We start from the raw sequence: 17,663 nt of genomic DNA, 5'->3' as shown, positions 1-17,663 counted from the left end.
CCTTCGGTAATTCCATGTTTGTCCCTATGCTGAATGGAGAGCCTTGGAAGGAGAGAAGAGATCACACATCTCTTTATCCATTTTATCTATCACAACTACTTTCCCACTCCTTTGGTCACATGTTATATTTATTGAAGACACTGAAGTTGGTTGTGGATGGTGTTATTATATAATTTTCTTAAGAGTCCATGCCACTATAGGTCTAAAAACAAGTCTGGTTCCCTTAATTCTGTGTTCTTGAGATGCAACAGTTTTTTTTTTTTTTTTTTCCCTAGGAGTCAAGAAGTCAAGCTAATTGGATTAAGCATTTAAAATATGCATGTCGACACAGGCACATTTGTCTCCTTATACCAATTAATCTCCCTTGCAAAGTTCAACAAATTTTAAGATAAATTTGATATACAGCCCATATGTGGATATCAGAATATTTTACCTGGCATTTTTGTCAGCTACTGCCCTAAGCCATCCTTGCCACCCACAACTCATTCTGGAAGATTGGGTTTCATGTGAATATAAATCACTCTAGATCAGCTATGCATACTCTCAGAGCCAAGGATCCAAACAAAATTGGAATAAAATAAATCAGACTCCGGAAAATTAAAAATTCTGTGAAATTGGGAATAGCACCAAGACACTCATATTGTGCTTTTTTAGATTTTGAGGTGACGCATTATCATGGGCTGGTGAATTTTATGAAATGGAGATTTTAAAACAATTTATTAAAAGGTCTTTCCACCCCTGTAGGGATGTTATAGGCTTCATAGAGTACAAAGATTCTCATTCAAGGGAGATTATCACTAACTGAGAATGACCTTGCTGTACAAAGTCAGGGCTAAAAGGCAAGAACAGAATAGAGATGTGACATGTAATACCTCTATTGCTGAGAATTCTAGCCAATATGCTCTGTATTTCATGCAATGCTCACACACATATTTTTCTACTCCCAACGGCAAGACTAACCAACAAGGATGATAAAGGAAAATAAGAAATTCTGATCCTTATTTTTGTTAGTTCTCTGAATTCCCATAGAAGTAAACAACTATCTATCATATATTCTTAATTTTTTTATTTGAAAGCATTGATCTTACTGAAATAATGTTTCACAAAGAAAATAGATAAGAAATAACTAGAAAATGTCTAGCGTACAGTAGGTGACCAATAAATATTTGTTGTTTAATGGATTATAATACATTATTCTCTGCAACAGTAAATCAAGAACATGAAAAGTGAATAGGTTTTAAGTGTATAGGTTCCTCGTTTTTACAGAAAATATTTGTTCTTGTGAGTTACATCATAATTCAAATAGAAAAAGCATCACCTTCTTTCCCCTCACCTTGTCTAGAAAGTAAGCGTATGTGAAGGCAGAAATGAGAGAATCCAAGTCACACGATTTATGTCCAATAACCACATGGACCTTCTCCAGGCGTTTGCTTCGATTCTGAAACAAATTCAAACAAAACATCACCATTTAACGTGCAACAGATCAATATAAAAAGGACATCTTCCAATCTTCTTTCAAAAGAATGCCTTAGCTATATGCATACACAATTGCAGAAATTCATAAATTTATCATGAAGTTTTACATGGGGACACAAAATTGCAGAACATGTTTAATATCCAGAAATGCTCAAATTCTAGTGCATCATCAGGCACAGAAAATTGTGGGTTGTGAATTCACAACCTTAGGAGCTTCCCAAGGTGACATGTGCAAGTGGCTTCCACATGCAGAGGATGGGAAGAGACAAAAGAGGGAGAACTCTCCATATGGGTAGGTGGTAGTTTAATAAACAAGGAAACTTGCAAGGCTTGTCTTGGGCATGTGAAAGATGGATGGATCTTCACACCCAACTGCCAGAATCTTTAAAATTTAGATAGTCACATGTGGTCTCAATATCACATTACTCTCTCAAGGCTGTGTCCTTGGAACAACTCCCACTGTGGGAATGGTGGACAGAGTGTGCATTCCAAGGACAGGGTAGAGGGCAAGGAGCTTCCAATCACCTGGGTCTAACTCATGAGTCAGCCAATAGTCATGTCCTCTACATGACCTCTTCCAACAAAAATGTGGTCTTATTAAGATTATTACAGCCTAACTTGATATGAATTGTGTCTCTGAATCATAATTTTTTAAGATTTTACTTATTTATTTGAGAGAGAGAAGAGAGAGGGAGAGCACAGAGGGAGAGGGAGAAGCAGATTCTCCACTGACTAGAGAGCCAGACATGGAACTCTATACCTGGACCTCGAGATCATGACCTGAGCTAAAGGCAGATGTTTAACTGACTGAGTCATTCAGGTGACCTTGGGTCATAGTTTTTTAGTAAAAGATTATTTTGGTCCAAAGGGAAAATCCATAGTATAGTAGTCCACCTTTATCTGCAGGAGATACGTTCCAAGACCCCAAGCGGATGACAAAACTGCTGATAATATTGAACCCCAGATATACTCTGTTTTTCCCTATACATACATACCTATATAAAATTTATAAGCTAGGCATAGTAAGAAGTTAACAATAATAACTAATAATAAAATAGAACAATTATAGCAACATACTGTAATAAAATATATATAAATGTAGTCTTTCTTTCTCTCTCAAAATATCTTCTTATACCGTGCTCATCCTTCTTGTGATGATGTGAGATGATGAAATGCCTAGGTGATGAAATGAAGTGAGGTGAATGACACAGGCACTGTGACATAGCATTAGGCTACTATTGACATTCTGACAATTGTGAGAGGAGGATCATCTGCTTCCAGACCACAGTTGACTGTGGGTAATAGAAACCATGGAAAATAAAACCATGATAAAGGAGAACTACTGTAGTCTATGTCATTTCCTTAAATAAGGTGTTCTCTTTTTTTTTTAAGATTTTATTTATCTATTTTGAGGGAGGGGTGGAGAGAATGCACCAGTCGGGGGATGAGCAGAGGGGAGGGAAAGAGAGAATCTCAAGCAGATTCCACACTGAGCACGGAGCTGAACACGGGGCTCAATTCCATGACCCTGAGATCCGTGACCTGAGCAAAAATCAAGAGTTAGACCAACCGAGCCACCCAGGCGCATCCTAAGATGTTCTTAATTTGAGAGGCATAGTGACTTTTTCATATGTCCTTGATGTAGAACACACAATTTGGTAATGATTTATTTTTTCCTGCCATATTTTGGGTGACAAGATATGTTCTCTCTGCATTATATTCTATAGTTTAGCAAATGAAAGTGGTAACATTTTTCCTCCCCCCATGGAAAGGGATGTGATTATGTTATTGCTCTAAAATTATAAATCATTGCTATTAAAAAGTGTACATGGTCACCTCTCTAGAAGACATATTGTTTTCTTTCCTGGTGTAACTCAATAGTTACTTAAAATTCCTTTATAGAAGGCTGAATTCCTTGTAAAATACTTTGGAAATGCCAAAGAAGCAATCGCTTCTAGAAAGTTCCACAGCAAAGCTGTCCAATAATGATAACTAAGTAATCTAAATTAACTTCTTTATAGTATGTCAGAGATGGCACATATGTGTACTTCCCCCACTTTTTACCCTTTGTTTTAACTTCTCTATTTAGGCCTGACTAGAAAGCCTACTCAACTGCAATATTGCTCAGAGGCTCTATAAAAAAATTACACTTTTCATGACGATTCCCAAAAAGCAGCTTACTATTTTTTCTACAGAACAAAGGGAAATATTACTTAGTGACCTACTAGGTATTTTACAAATGAATCTATGAAGTTGTTGTTGGCATGGAACTACTGATGTCAGAGTCAGAAACAAGTTTTAAACAATCAGGTTGTGGCCTGAGAAACAGAAAAAAGTAAATCTTGAAGGAGGTTAAGAGTCTATCAATAAAAGGACTGATAACAGGATCAATACTGCAGATGAGTCATCTGTGATATTGCCAAATTAAAAAAAAACACATGTATTTTTTCAAATATATATTGAGATAATGATCTTCAGCCAAACAACATGACTTGAAAGTATGATATAAACTCTCTGAATGTAATTACAACTCCCTGCCCCTCATCACCAAACAACTTTAACCACCCCCCTTCGCCTTCCTTCTTCTCCCAGCCTCCTTCACTTAACTTCATAAATTTATAGCTGGCTAATTTGTACCCCTGGGGATTCTAGCCTAGGCCCAGTTCTCATCTGAAAGCTGGGAGGCTTCCCCTATGCAAGACTGTCAGATATTCTAGAGGTACCTAAAGAAATTTACGTAAATGGAATTAAACTCCATCACAACACAAACAAATGCATTAGGAAATCATATTACTGTAGAAAGCTGTTCTTCCGAGAAGCTTGAAGGTCTAAGTAGACATTACCTCATTTCTCCTCTCAGATCTTGTAAGGCAGACAGTAAGAAGATTAACAATACTTTTTTGCAGGTCAGTGGATTCCATGATGAGGCCAGGACCATTACCAGACCCCATGACCCAGTCCAGAGAGCCCTCTCCCCTGGCCCTGCACCAACTACTCCACAATGTCATAATAACTTCAGCATCTATAAAATGAGTGAGCACGGGGATTGAGGGAGAAAAGAGAATGTTAAACATGCATCCTAAATATAGCAAGACTTAAAACATTTATAGCATCAAAATTACCCCAAAGCTGACCCTTCTGCTGTCTTGTCTAAGTTGGACAATTCCTAGGCACAGCATTTTGTCCAACACTCAACTTGCATGCAAGACGTGTGGGAAATAAGGCTTATGTGTCAATTCATTTTCAAGTCCAAGCCAGTTATTACTTAAAAAAAAGAAAGAAAGAAGCTAAATAAGATTGTGAACCCAGAGCATGGTAGACCAATTCTCACAACTCAAGGATCTTTCAACTTTGTGATTTATTCATTCTCGTCCATTTAAAGGTCATCTTACAGGTCAGGCTATAGGAGATCCTGGTACAAAATCTTGAGGGTTGCCTCTCTTTTCATGTTCTCTTGTTTCTCCTCTGACCTTCCCTTCTTCCCACATGTCAACCTCCCTCATACTCGTGCCCTCTTTAAGTGCCATTTGCTCCTATCTGCTACCTGCACTCAATGCCCCAAGATCCAGGCTCCAACTATCTTTCCCCCACCACCCACCTCCATCAAAATGTGTCATCCTGGGGATGCCTGGGTGGCTCAGTGGTTAAGTGTCTGCCTTTGGCTCAGGGTGTGATCCCAGGGTCCTAGGATTGGGTCCCACATTGGACTCCTTGCAGGGAGCCTGCTTTTCCTTCTGCCTCTGTCTCTGCCTATCTCTCTGTCTCTCATGAATAAATAAATAAAATCTCTTTTAAAAATGTGTCATCCTGATGTCCATGCTATCAGGGACCAATCTGCTTCTCTACAAGCAATTCTATACTTTCATTTTAAACAGACCTTCCAGAGATTATGCCACAGTCCAAAAAGATGATCAGAAATTTCAAGTTGGCTGAAAATGCACCAGATAAAAGAGACATCACAAGAGGTAATTTTGATGCCTGCCAATAAGCCTTAAAAGTGATAGGCTTAGGGGCACCTGGGGTACCTCATTCTTGATTTTGGCTCAGGTCATGATCTCAGGGTCCTGAGGTCAAGCCCCGTGTTGGGCTCTGCACTCAGCATGCAGTCTGCTTGGGATTCTCCCTCTTCCCACTTCCCCTCTCCTTGCTCATCCTATCTCTTCTAAAATAAATAAATAAAATCTTTACCAAATAAAGAGTGATAGGTCCAGCCTCAAAAAATCTCAGATCTTCCTAAGTGCCTAAATCCTACAAAAAAACACTAAGATATAATTAGTGTAGCAAAAGTTAGATTTTATCACAACCATGTTCAGAAAGACTTCTGCCTGCTTAGAGGAATAAAACATGAGATTAGTTATGTAAACTCAATCAGTAGGTGAGCCCAAGGAATGTGTAGGGTTTGGCTTTTCACATCGAGGGGTCAATAACCAGAGAACACTGGCTCCACTTTCAAGTTTCCCACCACAAATGACCTTGGAAGTGGGAACAGAACAAGCACAGAGGTCAAGTTCTGGCAATAAAGTCTGGGAACTGATTTCAGTTGTCCAAGGATGGTAACAGGGGGGTCCTTCTGATGTCTGGTCTATTCTGTGATAGTGGTCCCATCTACAGGGGCAGTAGTGAACCATGGAACTGAGAAGGGACTCTTGACCACAGTGATACTCTCTGTTCCTGGCCTCTCATAGCAGGTGCGTGGACCCTTTCCTATTTCACATCCTCACATATTTATAGACTTGAAGATGTCTCATCTTAATATCTATGTCCCTTGATACAGTTCAACTTAGGGTCTGACTTATTCACAAGCAGACAATTATGCCCAAACAAAAGTGACAATTTTATCAATTCAATTAATTATTGTCATCCAACTAATAAAAATCTATTTGTGCTATACAGCAGTAAACCAAACAGACAAAAATCCCAGCCCTCCTGGCACTTGCATTTGAGTGCAAGGAGATATGATGAACCAAATAATTAGATAATAAGTTGAGAGGTAAGGTTCACTGGGATGAGGATCATTTGAGAAGGTGACATTTGAGAAAGATCTAAAGTGAAGGATATATCTCAGGCCAGGGGAACAAGAGCAAAGGTCCTGAGATGAGGGTACGTCCAGCATGTTCAACAAATACTGACTGCCTAGTATATACATTTTCTAAATGTGACTTTGTAAATTCCCAGTCAGGAGTGAATGGATCCGGCAGGTAGGTGTCCATTCCCTATTATTGTCACAAGCACATCCAGCATTAAGGAATCTTAGGAGACAGAAGATTCATCACTAATGCCTAAACCCAAAGCTGCACAAGCCCAACACAGAATGGAATTTTGGTAATGGGTAGAAATAGATACTATCCTGCTTTGTCATCTACACTTCCAAATAGAATCTTTCCTTAATCAATGTATAAAAGAAAATATATCGGACATGTCAGTACTGCAGATCTAATTTTGATATGCTTTCAAAGTGTAATCCTATACAACACTAAAATGAGACTTCTTGAGGAAGTTTACTTAGCTCTTTTAAAAAGCCAGCAAAATGCCTACACATTCAGATGCAACTGCCCATTAAAAGAAATTGCACTTGTCAGGCAAAAACACATTCAAACACACTCACAGAAAACTAGAATCGATAGGAAAGAGGGCTTCCAGGGTCCTGCTAGAAGTCTAGGCCCCTTCATCAGTTTTCTCATGGGCGTAGCCTCTGAGAAACAAAGTTACTCCAACCTATAACTTGACACATTGAAAGTCCCATAGTTAGCATTTCATCAACAGGCCTTGTGATACAGTTATGATTTCTCATACCCATACTCCCCAACCCACCTATCTTATAAATCCTGTGAAATATTTTCAAAAATAATTAATTGAAATGAATTTTGGTTTTGAAAACATTATAAACAAAACCTGCAGACATTGGGAGAGTGTCTTTTCCTCACACCCTATAGCAGGACACATTTCTTAGGCCCTCATCCTTAACCAACAAATGAAATAGCAAGAGAAAAAGAAGTTTCTTGATTTATCAGGTAATATCACCAAGGAAAGTCAGGCAAAGAAAAGAGAAGGAAGTTGAGCTAGTGCTTCTTTGACTACTTCTAACTCCAAGTCAATAAGGGGTTTTCCTTCCTGGAAGCTGGCTGTGGATGGTCCAGAAAAGGGCCCTAGTTCCCCCTCAGGAGACCCCAGGCTCCTGTGGTTACCATGATCCTAAGTGAGAAGACTCAGAGGGTGGGTGGGAGGAAACCTAACATGCTGCTCATGACCTCCAAAGGTCCTCAGCTCCACCCAAGTCACCGTCACCAGGAAAGCCACATAGAAGGGGATACAAGAGAGACCACAGCCAAGGGAGCAACAAGGACAAAGGGAGGGCCCAGAGCAACCTGGTCCTTCAAAGGTGCCAGATCAGCTCTGCCAGAAATAGATAAGTCACAACCCTTATTCATTTGGTAAACAAACGAGTTGTTTTTGATCCTGACCCTGGGTTTAAGATAATATCTATAATTCCTCACCTCCTGAAAGTCTCATGATCTTATCATTACCTGGAGAAAGTTTGGGGCCCAGGGGGAGAGAATGCTGGAGAAAATAAAGGACACGGCATCAACAGGAAGTTAAAAAAAAAAAAAAAGTAGGGCGCCTGGCTGTCTCAGCCATTTAAGCATCAACCTTCAACTCAGGTCATGATCTCTGGGTCCTGAGATCGAGTGCCTCAATGGGCTCCCTGCTCAGCGGGGAGTCTACTTTTCCCTCTCCCTCTGCTCCTTCTCTCTGCTCATGCTCTCTTTCTTTCTCTCTCAAATAAATAAAAACTCTTAAAAAAACAAAAACAAAGAAGGAAATGCTTATCACTGTGCAGGTCCCCAGAACACAAGGATTTTTCCTGCTAATTGAAACCTTTATATTTTATTCTTTATTTTTACTTATTTTCTGGTAAGAAAAAAATACATGAAATTATAAAAAGTCAGATATAACAAAAATTAATAAAACAAAGATAACTGCTGTTAACAGTTCAATAATTGATTATTGATTATTCCACATTTTAATTTATGCATATATATTAATAATGTACTTTACAAAAATGGGGTGTTTCTATTCCCATTCTTTAGATAATTGCTTTTTTTTCACTTAATAGTATGCTATGGACCATGCTCCATTATCAAAACTGTAGATATTCTTTATTCTTTTTAGCTCAAGGGTGGCAATGGTATGAACACATATGTGTGTGTAAAATTTCTCGAATCAGCATAAGAGCCTTTTATTAAAAAAATCTCCATGATATCACCAAATAGGAAACTCTATCCCACCAGCCACACAGTCCAGTTTTATCCTAATGGTCATAATTAATTTCTCCAGAGAGCTGTAACTCAGATCATGTTTAAAAGCAAAAACATTTACCAGAATCTGCAAATTCAGGACACAGACATTTTATATTAAATTTTCTCATAAATGTCCTAATTTACTTGGTGATGTACTAGATGAATATGAACCAAGGAATCAGTCTTTCAATGATAAGACTCAAATGATTTTGAGGTCATTTGTCTCACTTACTGATAAAACTGAAACCTAATCAATTCAGATAAATATATATTGCCTATAACCTCGTGCCTAACTGCCCTCCCACTAACCCCAATCATTTTTCCCCTCCAGATTCTCTTTAATAAGGTGAAGAATGTTCTCTCTTACTGTCTCGCATTTGGGGACAAATAGGGCCTGGGAGTCAGTCTGAGCAAACTCAGCTATAAATAGCTCAGATCCCACACACCTACACCTCCATCTGTATTGTCAAATCGGAGGCCACTCTGGCTAGGCAGTAGGGGACCCAAAAGTTAAACCCAAGCATTGCCTAAGACCCTACTTTCTTGGATGGGTCTTATAGTTCTCAGTTCCTTTGGGGTCAGGCTCCTTTTAGCTGGAGCTTTGGACACCTCAGCTGAATTAATTCTTCCTCAACCTGTTTGTTGCCCATCTTGAAAACAGAGTGTTCTCAAAAGGAGTGACTTCATATATGATTTATATACTTCTAGGTCATAAAAATGATGGGGGCTGGATTTGCTATTTACTTACAGCATTTCATTTTGTATATTCTCATTCAAGATTCTCTATCTGGCAATGTCCTCAAAGAACAGTTTTGGGGGCAACATCATTATTTTTCCTCCACAGCTTCAAACATAAAAGGTCAAGGATGATCCCAAGTCCTTACCTTTCCCAAAGAGCTCCTATAGAAACTGCCCTACCCAGCTTATCTGCATATTATTATATTCCAGACATTCCACTTTTTGGGGGAAATGTGTCCATACATTTATTACCAACTGGATGGGACAGCTCTTCAATTTCTCATTTAGGTGCTGCCTCCTTCTAGCTTAAATAGATGTATTGTTCCAGTTTGTCTTCCGTGGTTTTACAGGTCTCCAAATCTCTCAACTTTCTCCTTTTCAGACTCAAGAACTGTAATCTTTTTTAATCTATCCATATGAGCATGCACCCAGGTCCATAAGTCTTTCCTTTACCTCCTCTAATCTCCTGCTGTCTGTGCCCCATTACTGGGCTTAAAATTGCTATGGGTTGAATTGTGTGCCCCCAAAATTCACACTTCAAAGCTTTAACCCTCAATGTGATAGTATTTGGAGATGGGCTTTTGGGAAATAATTCAGTTTAGATGAAGTCATGAGAGTGGGGCCTTCAAGATGAAAGCTCTTGGTTCCCCCATCCCCATTCCTGAGATCACAGAGAGAAGGAGGCCTGTAGCCTCCTCACCAGAATTCAACTATGCTGGCACCCTGAACTTGGACTTCCAGCCTCCAGAACCTTGGGAGAAGAATTTCTATTGTTTAAGCCATCCAGTCTGTGTTATTTTGTTATGGCAGCCCAAAGCAGACTAAGACAGACTTCTAGGTTGGAGTCATTCCAAAATCTAAAACCATCTAGCAGATAACTAAACTTTAGGGAAAGCTTTCAAGAGTTTCTTTTTAAAATGATTGTTGTCAAAAAAAATAAATAAAAAATAAAATGATTGTTGTCAAAGCAATATTATAGTTTTAAAGACCAAATGAGAAAGAACAGCCCTGCTACATACATGTATAGAAACCTACCCCCCCAATGTCACTGAGAGTTAATTTGCGCTGTCAAATTGAAAGTTAATTCATACCATCTGAGTAATGTTAATTACTGTTTAAAATATAGTTATTATAAAACATCTGGAAAATATAGAAACACAAAGAAATAAATCTGCAAGACCCAAAGGAACCACTATGAACACTTAGTGTATACTCCTTCCAACCCTTTTCTATACTTTTACAAGTGTTCTCTTTCATAATGCTGTGATAATATTACACATAATATTTTATAACCTCTCTTTTTTAACAACATTTGAGCATTCTTCTAAAATTCTAAAATATAAATGTTTTGATTGTCAGGGGTAACGTGTCTTCTTTTGTAATCCCAGGTTTCAGCCTATTGCTCTGCACACAGTAGGTGTTCAACAACTATTGAAAACCTGAATGATGAATGAATTCTGGCATTTAGTGGCTACAAGATTCTTTCATAAGGGTCGATACAATATATTAGTCAATCCTCTACTGTTGCAGATTTAAGTTATTTTATTTTTTATAATATAAATAAGAATGCAGGAAATATTTGGAATATAATATCTTTGTGTTCATCCCTAGTTATTTCTCCAGGATTAACCCCTAAATTTTACATTTCTGGGTCGAAGAATGTAAGTGTTTTAACACTTAACAAAAAGGATGCAGAAATTTACATTTTCACCTACAGAGATACCTGATTTTTAAAACTTTGACTCTGTGTTTAAGCATTATCATGTTCACAAGTAAAAAAGCATCTTAAAGTGAATTTGCATTTATTATGATTATGAATGTTTTTACATCATTTTTTTTCATATGGACACTAAACATTACTGTCTTCACATGAAATTTTTCTCTGCATATCTTTGAGGATGTTTATCCTATTCTCATTGACAAATAACCTATTAAAATATTATTAACATATTCAACTCTGGCAACATCAATAAGGTATTACCTTGTCCTTTGGTTTGGGACATCTATGCAGCAGTAAATTGTATTAAGGATGCAGTAAGAATGCATTATTTAATATGCCATCATCATTTCGAGCACTAAGGAACAATGATATACTCTGTGCCATCTTTTCCTCAAAAAAGGAAAATGTGCTTTCTGAAAATGTTGCAATAATACATGTCAGACTCCATCTTGGTCTCTTAGCTCTTGACTGGAGTGCATTTACTCTTCTCTTTTGTCATCAGCCTCAGGTAAAAATGCTAATGCAACTTAAATTTAAATCTAAAGTGTTAAATGTATCATTAGTTGGTGTCTTTAAATGAGGTGAAATTTTGTTAGTAAAACAGTACCAAAAAAATAAGACTAAAAAGTAGATCCTGAAATTCTCATCACAAGAAAAAAATATTGTAACTGGATGATGATGGAGGTTAACTAGACTTATTGTGGTGATCATTTCACAACATATACAAATATTGAAGCATTAGGTGGCACATTTTAACTCAATATTTATGTCAATTATATCTTAATAATATATATACAACATATAATTCTGCTAGTTCAGTTTTGAATTTAAAAAAAAGAATAAGGGGCGCCTGGGTGGCTCAGTGTGTTGGGTGTCTCCCTTCAGCTCAGTTCATGATCTAGGGTGGGATCAAGCCCCTCATTGGGCTCCCTACTCTGCAGGGAGCCTGCTTCTCCCTCTTCTCCTCACTCATGCTCTCTGCCTCTCTCTCTCTCAAATAAAATCTTCAAAAAATAAAAATAAATGAAAAAGAATAATAAAAGATAAACAACAGAGCAGGAGATATTTGCATAATATCTGTAAATTCTTGTCATTAACAGGGCAGTATTCCTAACATACAAAGAGTTCCCACACATTGATTTAGAAAAAGACAAACCAATGGAATAATCAGTAAAAGATGTAAATGGACAACTAACAGAAGAAATGAATAAATTTTAAAAAAAGTCAATTTCATTGGTAGTCATGAAAATGGAATTCAGACCAACAAGAAAATGTCATTTTTTGACTGGCCAAAATCAGGTTGGCCAAAAATTAAGTGTTAACATACTGCGGGTTAGATTGTAGGTGGCAATAAGGAATACTACAAAGTGAGAATAATCTGACAGTATTCATTAAAATGCAAAATGTTCAAATTTTTTTATCCAACTTTTTATTCCTTTTCTAGGGATCTATTCTATAGAAACAAAATCACCAATAGATATGGATATTTTTTAATTCCTTATGATTATTTAAAATCCATTGTTAAATACAGATATTTACTACAATCCCAAAGAATGTTTCCTGAAGCAGTATTTGCAATGGAGAAAAAAAGAAAACAAAATAAGAAATAACCTCCATGCATGACAATCAAGGAATCATCAGATAAATTATAGAATATTCATAAAGTAGAAGCTAAACAGCTACTACCAAACAAATGAGTCAGATCAATATCTAATAACCTGGAATGATATATTCCCACATTCTTCCCATTTCATCACATGGCTGCTTCTTCCTACCTGGTTCCTGCCTCTCAAAGAAAAGCAGGCTATGGTTTCCACTTGGGTGCAGCTACTAGGATCTGCACTAGGATCACTTATAAAAACATTACCAAAAAAAAAAAAATTACCATAATGTAAATTTCTGAACCCCATCCCTGATATTTAGATTCATAGGTTGGCAGTAGAGCCTAAGAATATTATGCCTGGTTTGGGCTTTAAAGAAGACCCATTGGGCAGCCGTGGTGGTGCAGCGGTTTAGCATCGCCTGCAGCCCGGGGTGTGATCCTGGAGACTGGGGATCGAGTCCCATGTCAGGCTTCCTGCGTGGAGCCTGTTTCTCCCTCTGCCTGTGTCTCTGCCTCTCTCTCTCTCTCCGTGTGTCTCTCATGAATAAATAAATAAAAATCTTAAAAAAAATAAAGAAGACCCATGATTATATCCCATGGACCATGTGGTTTCTGTTAACTGCAGAATGCACGTGCATTTGGTTTTTGAAAGGGATTGCTTGAGCTGATCCCCCAGATGAAGTAAAATTTCAGAGAGAACTACTGGTGTTAAATTATTTAGATTTACTTAAATTTCAAGTTAGAAGAGACCTTAGGATTCACCCAGTTGAAACCCATCAGTGGTTTCCAACGTGAGGCAGTAGATTGAGCAAGGGAAGAAACCACACACATATCAATTTATCTCATCCTTTTAAATTTTGATTTTTAAAAAAAATACATTTCTCAATGTGCCTTATATGTTAGTATAGTAATACATGAGTAGAATTCAGAAAATAACACATGTTTTGAGAGAATGTACTCAAAAGACTTACTGATGTTATCACACAATGACAATAAAATGTAAGGGACCATTTTTCATGGATGGGACAAGTAGGAACTGAAAGATAAACAGCAGAAGCAAGGAAAAACTAGAAGTCCCAGCCGAAGTCCACTATGCCACCTCTGTGGCCCAATGCTCTGCTTTTATTGTCCCGTAGAAGAACAAAAATCAATCACACAAATGGAGCTAAATGGCAACTCAATTCATTTGTCAGTGTGTGAATCTTCAGTTTCTAGTCATTCATGCATTTGGGGGTCAGCTATTCAATATCAGAGATCCAGCTCCACCAGATTCATGATGGTTCCTGGAGAGCCCTGGAAACATATTGAACTTCAGATCCTCCAGAGTTCCTGAGGCAATTCTCTGTCCCCACCAGACGCTCAAACCAACATTTGTTACTGAAAATGACCACATTGGATCTAACAGTTGAGCAGAAGAGAGTTTTCAATTTTTACATCATCTGTTTGTTATGTTCCTATGAAATAATGGAACTAGAAGTTAACAATTTGTTAATAGCCCAAAAGTTAAAATTTATATTACAGGCTGCAGATAATTCTCTCTCTCCCCCTAAATCTTAACATACTCTCACTTGTGGTGGGATCAATCTTCCTATCTCTCTCTCTCTCTCTTACTCTGTCTACACACACACACACATACACATACACACACACACACCAGAGCATTATACCTACTTCATGGCATACATTTCTAAACAATGCTTTAAAATGATTTTATAAAAAAATAAATAAATAAATAAAATAAAATAAAATAAAATGATTTTATAAAGTGAAGGATTTTATGAGTATTATGTCATAGATTTTCTCCTTTCCTCCCAAGACTTAAAAACTTGACTTGTGAATCCATTCCACATTCTAATATATTCATATTGTGTAGACATAACTGTTGTAATAATTTTGTTTTCAAATGTCTCAGGCAGTGTGAACAAGTATATCATAGAACTCTAGATCAAAACATGACTTGCTATTAGTACATGTGTATCCAGCACCCCAATCCTGGGCCCTGAAATAGCTCCATAAAGTACCATTGAAGGGCAGAATTGTAATTAGCTGCCAGATGTTATTTATGAAAGGCAGAGAAATAGCCCCAAATTGTGGTTTCAATCATGATTCACTAGATCACTCAGACCTGCTTCCCTGTTTTCCACCCCACCCATGGAAAGAAGAAATGTACTCTGAACACAAAGGTGGAGACAGAGGGGGAGGTGTTCTTCACAAGGTGTTTCTTATCAAAATATCATGGGAAAACTGAGGACTCTTAGTACACATACGACATGCACTAAATGTTTCTGTAAAACTTTTATAGTAACTAATATCAAAAACAGAGGAAGAAGATCCAAAATGGCAAAGGTCTGATGTCCTTTGTGGGTTTTTTTTTTTAGATTTTATTTATTTATTCATAAGAGACACAGAGAAAGAGGCAGAGACACAGGCAGAGGGAAGAGGAGGCTCCCTGCAGGGAGTCCCTGCCCCATGTAGGACTCGATCCCGGGACGCAGGATCACAACCTGAGCTAAAGGCAGACATTCGACTACTGAGACCCCCAGGCATCCCTTTAGGGTTGTTCTAAGTTGTAGGAATTTACCTTTTTTTCTTACTTAAAATATTTTCATTTTTATTGGAATATTTTGGATTCATAAATATTTTAAATGTTCTTTAACCAGTCCTTCTGGAAAAGGGAAACAAGTCTTCTGCTGCTCCACAAGTTCCCAGAACTTTCTGTGTGTGTGTGAGCCCTCGCTCAGAACAGATTCTCTTAACACGTTGCCCCCTCTGAAGCCAACCGCTGTGCAGCACAGTTTGCTCTGGATACTTTAATTATTTCTTCCCTTTTCAGACTGGAAGGGCTGGAACTAATTAGTCAGGTTTTCTACCCCCATGAACAAGCCAAGATGTGCTCAGAAGACTTTTCCCAGAAGCTTTGCTTTTCTGCAGTCAGCTTTTTGTTGTCATAAGAAAGATCTATTGCTTTAATACTCACGCGTGTGAATGTCTCTATTTGGAACGGATGTCAGGCAGGTGACACCACACACCTGGCATGTCTGAAACCCATTCAGACATGACAGTAATGAACAGATAAGCGGCTGGAAGCAGGCAGGAGAAGAAGATGCGTTTCCAGCAAGATGCAGTTATGCAGGTTCACAGGGAATGTACAAGGGATATGCAGAGCAATTACTGTACTTTGCAAAGATGACAGTTTTTAATGATGCCATTATTTATTACACTGTGTGTTTTTCAGTGACAGAAGAACCCTCACCTTCCAGGTGACCTCTTATTCTCTCTCTCTTACTCTCTCAAAACATTTTGCAAGATAGAAAACTCCTTTCAAACTGAACAGTATCTGACATTCGTAGTTAGATATTCAATAAGGTTTATTGAAATACATGTCTTGTAGCACAGAATAGTACAATAGGCTGTAGACACTATAGGCCATAGGCTATAGATGAAGACAGATAAAGAAGTATATGTATAAGGACGCCTGGGTGGCTCAGTGGTTGAGCGTCTGCCTTCAGCTCAGGGCATGATCCTGGGGTCCTGGGATTGAGTCCCACATTGTGCTCCCTGCTCAGTGGGGAGTCTGCCTCATCCTTCTGCCTGTCTCTCTGCCTCTCTGTCTCTCATGAATAAATAAATAAAATCTTTTTAAAAAGGGAAAGAAATACATGTATATATAAATTCTATATTATCGTACTGATATTTTAAAAGCATAAATATGTTAACATTAGCTGGGTACCACACTGATAAGAACAAATTTTCCCAATGAAAAGTTTCAAGTCTCTAAGCATTAGACCCTCCCAACCTTGGGATAATATGATTTTATGGCTTTAAGTGGTAAATAATTTGTTTTTACATTGCCCAGACACTATCTCTTTGTCTGCTCTCTTCTATTAAGAGAATTGCCCGAAGTCTCCACACATAGCCCCTCAATATGGAAATTTTTCAATATATCTATTTGAATTTTATTTTTTGTCATTTTATGGGTTATCATTAACCCAACAGATTATGGAAAAGATCTTTAATATGAAGTATTTGAACAAATCTTTCTGCCTTGGTGTTTGAAATAAATCAGTCACACTAAAAAAGAAAGCTGTCATATTAGAGAAAGTTTTGTTATTTTAATTTTTAAGTATGTGTCATATTGGACTTTCAATTTAAAAATACACATTTAAAGATTGGCAAGTGAGAAAGTTTTAAAAATATTACTGAAACCTTAACAATACATAATAAAAATCCATCCAACTACCAAAATCTTTCACCATAATAAAGAGCTATAAAATGGCTGACATCAGCTTTTAAATTTTTTTACTCATCTTATAAAATAAATCTTTGTTCATTAGGGCTCATGGCTATGTTCAATGATGAATTATCTAGAAATCTTAAAGACTCAAATTTTGTTAACATTTTATTTTCTGCGTAATTTAGCAAAAGTCTAAAATTTCAACAACAACCAGAATATTGGACCTTAATTTCTTAATACTGAGGTGTCTGCTCTGAAAATCTAAAATATTTGAAACTACTTAGGAACCTAACACTTCTACCCTTGTGACTAGTGCAAACCCACTGCTGAAAGTATAGAATATGAAGCCTTTGGAGGTATCACTATAAGGACAAATAGTCTTATTAGAAATACTTCTCTAGGGGATCCCTGGGCGGCGCAGCAGGTTTGGCACCGGCCTTTGGCCCAGGGCGCGATCCTGGAGACCCGGGATCGAATCCCATGTCGGGCTCCCGGTGCATGGAGCCTGCTTCTCCCTCTGCCTGTGTCTCTGCCTCTCTCTCTCTCTCACTGTGTGCCTATCATAAATAAATAAAATTAAAAATTAAAAAAAAA

At 37.7% G+C, this 17,663-nt stretch overlaps 1 protein-coding gene across 5 annotated transcripts in view; it reads right to left on the bottom strand.

Annotated features, from left to right (window-relative positions):
* The window catches only part of PRUNE2 (prune homolog 2 with BCH domain), a 256,830-nt gene that overhangs the window by 207,925 nt on the left and 31,242 nt on the right, over positions 1-17,663 (bottom strand). For all 5 annotated transcript variants that reach the window (XM_049091882.1, XM_035712438.2, XM_049091877.1 and 2 more), the window contains exon 2: positions 1,334-1,438. In XM_049091882.1, the coding sequence (XP_048947839.1) occupies positions 1,334-1,438 (105 nt within the window). The remainder of the gene's footprint in view (positions 1-1,333; positions 1,439-17,663) is intronic.

The sequence above is a fragment of the Canis lupus genome, chromosome 1, assembly GCF_003254725.2.
Source record: "Canis lupus dingo isolate Sandy chromosome 1, ASM325472v2, whole genome shotgun sequence".
In the NCBI taxonomy this organism is placed as follows: domain Eukaryota; kingdom Metazoa; phylum Chordata; class Mammalia; order Carnivora; family Canidae; genus Canis; species Canis lupus.
The sequence above is the reverse complement of the archived record's forward strand: the minus strand, read 5'-3'. Positions and strand labels throughout refer to the sequence as shown.